Raw genomic sequence first — 10,467 nt, forward strand, 5'->3', positions numbered from 1 at the left:
ATTGGCTGATGTCTAAAATGTTTCAGGTCAATATAATGCCATAAACATTTTTATTAATAAGTTAGCTTACCTTCTCAGTCATGATGTATTTCTTCTAAAATACAATAAAACCATCAAAACAGACAGTACAACACTGAAGGAAGCAACACCGTAGTGACGCTAAGGCTGTAACACATTGACTGCCACATAACATTCAGTAATCAATTGGCTGGAACCATGAATTTTTTTTTATTTTTTTTTCAATGTTTACTTAATTTCTGATGCTGAATATATGTAGGAATTACACTGACTCATAAATTTTGATGAAACATAATTTTTAAGCCATGGGTCAATTCTGGGTCATGTGGCCTGTTGATCGAATTTGTACTATGTTTCCCTCTATAGGGCCAAGTGACCCAAATAAGGATCATTTCACGAAATGTTGTTTCAACACTTATGAATACTAATCTTTATGAGAAGAATAAAATTTATACATTTGAATGAATAACACTATGAATAACACATTTATTCGAGATCTAATATTAACCCTTAAGCACTGGCGCGGTTTTTTCTGACACTACTACTGGCGCGGGGGTCTGCTAGACCCCCATCATTTTTTTTTTTTAACTAAATATTAAAAAACTTTTTTGTCAAACTAAGTATCTGACGTATCTTATCAAAGGTTCATCAGGATCACTTAAGTCTACAATTTCCCCCACAAAGTGTTTTACTGTCTGTTTAGTTGGAAATTTTACTAAGACCCAATCACCTTTCTTATATTCTTTTTTCTCCAATGTAGCCTCATATTCCTCATCACTTTTCTCCTCTTGAATAATTCTTTCTCTTATATTTTCTTCTGAACTTACAGAAGCAAGCGACATGACTCCATCACCCTCATCATCAGATTCAAACAAGTTCTTACTTGAATCTTGTTTCTTAGGGTTAGGTTTTGACATTTTCTTTCTTTCAAATAATTTTCTCTTGTTTTTAGGTTTCGACTCGGTTTTTCTTCTTAGTTTTTCAAGTTGTTTTCTCCGTTCTTCCATGGATGCCGATAAATAATTGATGGAAAAACAAATTCGCATTTCAACTTGAAATTTTTTTGATTTTGATCAGTAACTGAAGCGGAACACGCAAGGGTACTGGACACTGTAATGAGGTTCACGTTATAATGGCGGAATTTAATTGACATTGGTGTTGCTATTCTTGTCTATCATTCGACAAAACAGATAGCGCTATCCTTTCCTACCTCTGCAACGTTGTCAGATACGTTGGGGTAAGTGCATACGTTTTTTTATGAGCTCAACTTTGTGATACTCTCAGTTGTATGTCATGCAACCGAAGGTATTGAAATTTGGCACAGGTATACTTCCAAGGGTTCTCATTTTGGGATTGGAATAAAACTTTTGTGTTTAAAAAAGGAAAAAAGTTGCATTATTTTGAAAAAAAAGTGTCACACGTATGCACTTACCCCATGAAAAGGGGTAAGAGCATACTTGGGCCTCTGTTCACTATTACTACAGCCTTTAGAAATGTGTGAGGTAAGAGCATATAGTTCCTTTTTAAAGCTGTAAAATGGTGTAAGAAAGATAAAAATCGGTTGATTGGTTCTAGAGCTACAAACTTTTTTGTCAGCCGTTATTGAAATTTAGAAAAAATGCCATTCCATACTTTTGTAAAAAACAATAAAATAAAATAAAGACAAACATACCTGAGTGATGTTTCCATCTTGTTTTATCATTCTGATGAATCTTTTTTGTTAAATTTGTCAAAGTAATTCTTGAAATGTCCATTTTTTTTACTTTTAATGTTCGGGGAAAGTGCGTTGTGGCTTGTCACTCCCCATACCGGTAAGTGCTTTTATGCAATGGCGCGCACACACACATATATACACGCACAGTAGTCTTCACACTAAAAAACTAATGAGTATTTGAACTAGGCTAAGTCAACAACTGTCCACAGGTTCAGAAAAACTAAATAAAGCTTACTTTTAAAACTTGTAAAATAAAAGGCTGTGATGAGTTATTTACATATTTACAGTCCCAAGGCTTAACTAACTTATTGGACATTGTAGGTCGAGAACCTGATCTTAAAAATCAGTTCCCCCCTTCGTCCCAATGAAGGCTGAGGTAGTTTTACCAATATATTTTCACTTTGGGTTTCCCCCACATCTTCATTTTCAGGGTACCGGAAAACGGACGCAGAGCTGGTGCCAGGAACTCTTCTGACGTATCTTATCAAAGGTTCATCAGGATCACTTAAGTCTACAATTTCCCCCACAAAGTGTTTTACTGTCTGTTTAGTTGGAAATTTTACTAAGACCCAATCACCTTTCTTATATTCTTTTTTCTCCAATGTAGCCTCATATTCCTCATCACTTTTCTCCTCTTGAATAATTCTTTCTCTTATATTTTCTTCTGAACTTACAGAAGCAAGCGACATGACTCCATCACCCTCATCATCAGAACTTTCATCAGATTCAAACAAGTTCTTACTTGAATCTTGTTTCTTAGGGTTAGGTTTTGACATTTTCTTTCTTTCAAATAATTTTCTCTTGTTTTTAGGTTTCGACTCGGTTTTTCTTCTTAGTTTTTCAAGTTGTTTTCTCCGTTTTTCTTCAGCTTCCAATTTTTTCTGCTCCTCAAGCTCTTTCAGTCTTTGAATACCTTCTTCTCTCGTTATTACTTCGGCTCCAACAGCCATTCTCTGTTTCTTACTTTTTACCAAGTCTTTCTTGCATGTACTTATATTCTGTAGCAATAAATACTCAAAAGTTTTTTTCGGTGTGGTCTTTACTGGAGTTCGACAAACGTTTGCTGGTCCAGGAACAGCCAGGTCATCACTTTTTTTCTCACTCATTACAGCAACCTTACTTCTATCTCCTTTCACTTTCTCCTCGAAGTCTGTATTTTCACTTTCGTTTCTTCCTTCTTGTGTAGTTTTATTCATCTCATCAGGATCATCTATTCTTTCTTCTTCCACCCTAGTTTCATCCGTCTGGCAAGGAGTAACTGTATTCTTATTGGCATTCCTCCAACGTTCCAAATCTTCTTTACTGAATCGATCATCGCTGATCACTTTACTGTTAAATGGATGTATCCCAGCTTTGGAAAATCCTTTAACAATGATTTCAGGTTTTGTTTCCACCCATACTTCCCCGATAACCCGTGAAAGTACTTTCTTTGGAACTTTAGCAGCATTGTGCTGCCTCTGCCATTTAACAAGTTTTTCATCGTAACGAGTTTTGACCGACTTAAACACAGTTAGGTCAAGGGGTTGTAGTAGATGACTGCTATGTGGAGGTAGTTTTAAAATGGTTACTCCTTCACTTTTAGCTTTTAGAACAAGATTTAGTGAGATGTGGGTTGCATGACCATCATAGAGTAATAGCACAGGTCTTTCTGTCCCAATGCTCTTGAGAAAAGTGTTGGTGAAGTAATTTTCAAATACCTCACTCTCCATCCAGCCATTTGCAGTTGCTGCATACACGGTTCTTGGATATCCTTCACCAATAGGTGCCGTCCACTCATCCCATATGTTTTTACCTTTGTATATTATCAAGGGAGGCAACTTATCACCACCAGCACTGCAACCTACTAACACCGAGACGTTCTCCCTTCCAGGAGAGCTAGTTATTCTGTAAGAGGGAGAATTCTTTTCACCAACAACCTTTGTACGTGACGGATCAACACAGAATCCAGTTTCATCCATGTTCCATATTTGATGAGGGTTGTTTTCAAGACTGAGTTCTTTTAAAGTTTTTTCCAAAAGTGAAAAGTACTCTTTTATGATGAAGGGATTGCACGCTTTCTTTCTGGCCAGTTCAAGGCCTTGAGGTTTTTTTATAGAGAGATTGTGTCGCTTTGAAAACCCTAAGTACCAGTCTTCTCCTGGTAAGTTGTTCTTGAAAGGGGTTTTCACATTATTTACCTCAACATATTCCTTTACCAGTTGCAAAATTTCTTTTCGGGACAGCCCAAAACCATTTTTATCCATCAATTTAAGAGCCTCTGCTAATTGTTGTTCGTCTTCAGGTGGTAATACTGTGGGCCTACCATACGTATTTGATTTTAAGCCTCGTCTTCCTTTCACATGATCAACTAATGTAGGTTTAGGGATGTTGTATAATACACTAGCTCTGTCACATGTTATAACCCCAGCTTTAATGTCTGTTATAGCTTTTTGTAAGGTCTCAGGGGTGTAATTTGCACCCCTGTTGGATTTTTTTACATAATTTCGCACCATTTTATCACTTTACAGTTTATGTTAACTTAAAAAGTCATTATCACTTTACTAACTAGAATTAGCTATTCTACAATGTTTTTCCACAAGCTTTTAATAGCAGGCTCTACTTAAAGATCTACTCGGCTGCGCAATCTGCAACAAAAAATAACAAACTAGGCTAGCAAGTACAGGAATAAGCAGATAGGCAAAAGCGTGATAAAACAGGAAAAACATAAATTAAAATAGAGAAAGTTAGGCCCAAGGTAATCTTACCATTAAAATAAATCTTATAAAATGATAAGATAAGGACGGGATATATAAACAGGTATGATTAAATGCGTAAAGCTAGTGTAAAAAGGAAAGTGGCTTTAGTAACCATGGAGCGGGGTAAGTGCATACCCCGTATGCACTTACCCCTTGTTTGAAAATGCACTTACCCCGCCATACTACTTTTCAGGGGTAAGAGCATACCCCCCTCCAATCGATACAGTATACAAAATGTAACAAAACAAAGGAGGGCACTGAAAAGAGCACTTAAAAAATGATATATTTCATACAAGAAAAACTTGTTTATTAAATAATTAGTATTTTTTACGATTTTTTTAAAAAACCTTACGAACTTCAGAGTTGACCGAAAAAGTAGGATGTTACAATATGTGGTGTAATATTGTGTTTTTGTAAAATAAATATTATTTCCTCAATTGGTAAATGTAAAAAACATATTGAACTTAATATTTACTGAATTTGGGCACATTTTGTAAAAAACTAAGCTTTTTAAAGGCAAAGTATGCTCTTACCCCAAAATGCACTTACCCCACTGCACCCTATCTTATTCCTAGGAGTGTTTTGAATGGTTTCACTATAAATGAAGTGTATAAATATGAGAATTATCAATATTTATTGCATATCTTTGAAACTCTTACAATTTCGAGATGAAAATGTAGTGTTTTTTAGTAAAATTAAAAAAAAATCAAAATGATATGATAATATTTATCTAACTGTCGATCCTTACTGAGAAACAATGAAAATCACTAGAAAAATACTATTCCTTGTATTTTGATGATAGTTTGCTTATTTTATTTACTTGAATTTACCTTTATTCCAACTATGTAGAGTGATTCAAAATACACATTGATCAGCATATTACTACAAATTCAAAATTTTAGTAAATTTTTATTGTATATTAGACGAAAATAATTGACTTACATGTTATGTTTCTGCATGAAAAGGCTTATTCTGACTAATTCTGGGAGATGAGGCACTCCTCGCAAACGTTTTTCATGTGATTGACACACATTGGCTGACAGCATTTTGAACATGAAGAACTTGTTTTTATGTCTCTACTTCTCGGACAGATAACACATCTTAATTTCTTTCCTTTCACATTTGCTCTGTTGATGTTCCCTTCTTCCATTGGTACTTGGCTAATCTTTTTGGCAGAGTCTCGTAGATGTTTTGGAATGCAAGCTATGGTGGATCGCTTAGCTGCCTGTGGTCTTACCATAGCTAATCCAATTTCTTTCAAAAATAATCTTCTTGGTTGATTGATGTCAGCATTGTTGCACATGAATACCACTTGAGAATTAATTCCAGCAATGTCTAGAAGCCTGTAGAATAGAACTAGAGGCCATCGTCTGCATCTTCTCGAGGTAGAATACGTGCCACACTTCTCATCTACTACATCAACTCCTGACTTCGTGCTGTTGTAATAGGTTACTATTTCTGGTTTTTGTTGCTCTTCAGGGTCAATGTTGTCGTCGTAGTGCATACTGGAGATGAGCACAACACTCCTGTTTCTTTTGGGAGCATAAGATACAATTGTCACTGAATCTTGAAATCCAAATATGCTGCTGAGCGGCTCTCGTTGTTTTCTAGTCATCTCGAGTGGTAGTTCTCCTTTGTCTTTTCGTATTGTTCCTACATAGGTCGTTTTTTTGCCAACAACTGATACACTAAATGATAGCTAGAAAACCAATTATCAGCTGTCACATTCCTCCCTTTTCCCTCAATAGACTTGACCAAACGCAGTACAACATCATGGGGCTTATTTGATACAGCAAATGGGCTATTTTCTGGTTGCATTCCAAGATAAACCTCCATTGTTTTCACATAGAACATTTTTGCATCTGTGAGAGTGAATATTTTCAAGCCATATTTCGCTGGCTTGCTCTTCATGTATTGTCTAAATGAGCACTTGCCCCTGAATGGGACAAGTTGCTCATCAATTGTAGTGGAACAACCAAGCGTGAAGTTCTCCTCATAGTTTCGAACAAAAATTTCAAACACGTCCCTAAAGGTAGCAAATTTATCAACATTGCGTCGTTCATTCCTTGAATTGATGTCGTCAAAGCGTATACATTGCAATAAGAAATTGAATCTTTCAAAGCTCATTGTTCCATAAAATGTTTCCATCCCAAAACCATCCTGACTGAATAAGTCTTTCAAATTTCGATGACCTGCACGGAAAGATCCTGCTAGGATGAGCAGTCCGAGAAGAGCAGTGATCTCAGTGTTGTCTGTGGTACAGCAAGCTCTTTCCCTCTTGTAGTTATCAGCTCTTGTGTTGATGAAAATATTAGTATTTATTGTTATTATATCAATAATTTCATCACTAATAAAAAGTTTGAAACACTCAAGAGGCGTTTTCACTAGTTTTGCATTGTTTATAGGCCCTGGCAGGGTTCTCACAAGATTTACACTTCTTGTACGAACATTACGAGGCTCACAGTTTTTTTTCCAACGAACAAGTTTGTCTTTACTAAGCATTACTGGTATATTTCTATTCCTGGAACTGACTTCAGTATCTTCTTGTCCCCCAAGCCCTTCAACAACTGCTTCTATCACTGCACTTACTGAATTTGGTACAAAAACATCACTGGCTGTAGAAACTGTTTGTTCTTCTTGAATGATATTCAATTCATCCACTATATCTTCATTCACATCTTCAATTTCCATTTCATACCCAATATCTGGAGGTTCATCTGGCACATAAGTAGGATCAGTATCAGAGTCATCGAAAGAAGTATTAGTATCATGGTCAGAAGCACTGATATGGTCCTCTTCTGATTCTGGCTCAATGAGAATGTCTTCATCATCACTCACATCTTCAAACAGATATCGCTTGATTCTGGCTTCATTCAACTCTTGTAAATTCATTTTGAAAACTTCAAAACACAATATAAAATATGAAATAAATAGCACTTCCACTTTCAATGATAATTAATTATGAATAAAATAACTCACAAAAAATTAACACATTTACTGGCGCGGGGGTCTAGCGTCACCCCAGACACTTTTAACAGCCTACCGAACAGCAGAGTGTGCAAACTGGCGAAAACTGGTTTGACGGGTTGCTAATGAACCAACTTGAAGCTACTGAGAGACACAGCAGTGCAGCCAACTCAAGTCAGTCACCAACACAAAATTTACCACTGTGGGGGTCTGGAAACACCCCGCGCCAGTGCTTAAGGGTTAATAAAACAAAAAATTATACAACAGTAAAGAATAATACTAACTAACATATTTTATTACAGTAGGCAAATTCAATGTTTTTTAGAAAGTGCTGTAACATCCATTATGATGTTATGAAAAATAAGAAGTATAAAAACTGGAATGGCAATAATAGCAACTGGACATTTGTAAGTAATAATAATATGAAGTAATAATAAGACAGTTATTAAGTAATAATAAGAAATAGAAAAAAATTGAGTGATGATAATAATAATAGAAGCTTGACATTTTTGTAAGTATCTACCTATTTTGAACTAAAAATAATAAATATCCTACTCAAATATACTTTACATCTTTCTACAAACATAAGTTTCAAAAACACAACTCATGCACATTAGATCCATACAAATGCTACATTTTGTTTGCACCTTTTTAGTTTTCAGTGCAGCCTGCTTGTAGTCCACATGCTGTGCTAACTTTTATAGCATAATTTACATCGTTCTCGAGAGCTGGAACTGAAATGTGACAAGCATTAAATGGCACTTGTGGCAAATCGAAAACATTCTTTGCTTGGTCCATCCAGTTGTCTATAATTGTTTCCCGAAATTTAGTAATGCCTACTCTTTTCCCTGTTACACTTTTGAAGATGGAAGGAGCATTGACAACAGCCACATTGAGGATTATGTCAAATGCCACTTTTCTGTACCATTTTACACTCCATCTGAGGCAACTAGAATGGTATGCTCCCATTTGGTCAGAAAGGTCGATGAAGGATTTCCCTTTATTGTACTCAAGAATGGCGGCAGGTTTCAATTTTTCTTTTTGGTTCTTCACTGTTTTAACCATGTTGTTGATATGCTTAGTTGATAACATTAACACATCCCTTCTATCCTTCCACTTGAGAACTACTACATTTTTTTTTCATTTTTCTGTGCTATTATACCACCTTTATTCAATTTGGCTTCACACACTAGTGGAGGGTTTAGTTTCCTTTTCTTAGCCAAAGTTCCTACAAGATGTGTTTTTTTTTCTAGTAAGGATTCAGCAAGAGAGACACTGGTATACCAATTGTCAGTGTATAAGGTCCGCCCTCTATTCAAATACGGTTCCACAAGTTCACAACACAACTTTAGCTGACACATTACTAATGTTGGGATCTCTCTCTTTACCACAATAAATTTTGTAGGCAACAGTATACGAGTCTTTCACACATAATTTGAAGATTTTTATGCCATATCGATGAGCTTTGTTCTTGATGTATTGCCTTAAAATTATTCGACCTCTAAAATGTACAATGCTTTTATCTATGCACAGGTGTTCTTCTGGAGTCAATGCTATTTTAAAATTGTTCACAATCATATTTACAAGGCCGGAAATTTTATGAAGACGATCATTTGGAGGTGCTTCTTCATTATTAGCACAATGGAATGTAGATAGTAGAATTTCAAACCTGTTTCGAGACATAAATTTGGGTAATATGGATGTGAACTTACCATTTGTTCGCCAATAATGTGCCACTGATGGCAAAGTATGCATGCTCATATACATAACCATTGCTAAAAAAAGTTTCATCTCACTAATGGTTGTATCAAACCATCTCCTTATTCGTGCACAAGTAGTATGTGTTTTTGATTTCAGAGCATTAGCATAGCGATTTGTCTCTGTAACTAAATAGTTCACAATGTCATTTGTCACAAAAAGTTCAAAGAAATATGTTTCGACACTTTCTTTCATTGTCTCCGCAAAATCAGGGTTTATTCCAACCTCCTCACCATCAAAATTGAATTCATGAAGGTCTTCTAGTGTTCCAACAGGGCCCCATTTGTTACTGGAGGAGTTTTCTGCTGGTCGATTTCTTCGTCTTCTTCCTCCAGTGTTGTTTGTTTCAGTATTTTCTTCTGCAGACTGCTGTACATTTCCTTCATCTACAGTATTTTCTGCAAAGAGTTCTGAATCAACTGTAACTTCCCTAACTGGCCGAGTAACATGTTCTGTACTTTCTATATTCTCTTCAATTATCATATTTTCTCCATTGCCTGTATAATCCACACCACGCTCAAAAGATTCCTCCTGATTGAATGTATGTAGTCTAACTGGAGTTGTAACTTCATCATCTGAACTTGAAGCATCCACAGGCTCATACACTGGATCAGCGTCACTGTCATAAAATCCAAATATTTGTTCATCACCTCTACTATCATTCAAAATTTTCTCTAATTCCTCCAAGCTTAGTTGTTCACTCATTTTGAATCATAAACATCACTAAAACACAATACTGAATACACAAATCCAACTCACATACAGATTACACTGATCATAAATTTCAGACAGAGTGAAATAGGTTATGCCTACATATTTGTTCTTGTTCCCTCTGAATCCACTGTCATTTAGATATTTTTATAAGTATTGTATGTAATGTTTCAATGTAATTATAGTAATTTTAATAAAACCTTACAATAATTAATACAAATAAATATTTTTATAACTACGTTTCTGAAAAAATGTAATTTGAAGTTGATTTACTAGTTTGAAATCTGTGATATCTGCAAGCTATTGATACTAGGCTGTGCTCTGAGGCCACAGCTGTTCATACACCTACTAAAAAGCATTACAAGTTGATCCAATCTTGAGTCAGGTGGCCTGAAACAAAGTGCTGTTTCCTTACACAATTGTTTGGCCTCGAAAAGTGTTGTAGCTGGGGGAAGCAAGCTGGATGTACACCAGAATTACACTCTTTGGACCAGTAGCAGCTTCTACCCCTTTTCTTTGTTGGTCCACACACCTGACGTAAACGCTCTTGATTAACAAGATGTG

At 35.7% G+C, this 10,467-nt stretch overlaps 1 protein-coding gene across 1 annotated transcript; it reads right to left on the bottom strand.

The window, feature by feature from the left end:
- Nucleotides 1–2,037: 2,037 nt before the first annotated feature.
- LOC120351997 lies at nucleotides 2,038–4,189 on the bottom strand. Its single transcript, XM_039431391.1, has 2 exons — nucleotides 4,035–4,189; nucleotides 2,038–3,962 (listed from the first exon to the last, which is right to left on the bottom strand). Exon 2 carries the CDS (start codon nucleotides 3,688–3,690, stop codon nucleotides 2,038–2,040), a length of 1,653 nt encoding a protein of 550 aa, XP_039287325.1. The 5' UTR covers nucleotides 3,691–3,962; nucleotides 4,035–4,189.
- Nucleotides 4,190–10,467: the final 6,278 nt, after the last annotated feature.

The sequence above is a fragment of the Nilaparvata lugens genome, chromosome 6 (genome assembly GCF_014356525.2).
Source record: "Nilaparvata lugens isolate BPH chromosome 6, ASM1435652v1, whole genome shotgun sequence".
Taxonomy (NCBI): domain Eukaryota; kingdom Metazoa; phylum Arthropoda; class Insecta; order Hemiptera; family Delphacidae; genus Nilaparvata; species Nilaparvata lugens.

Coding starts and splice junctions, on each gene's coding strand:
- LOC120351997 (XM_039431391.1), bottom strand. CDS start 3,690: ATGGATGAAACTGGATTCTGTGTTGATCCGTCACGTACAAAGGTTGTT.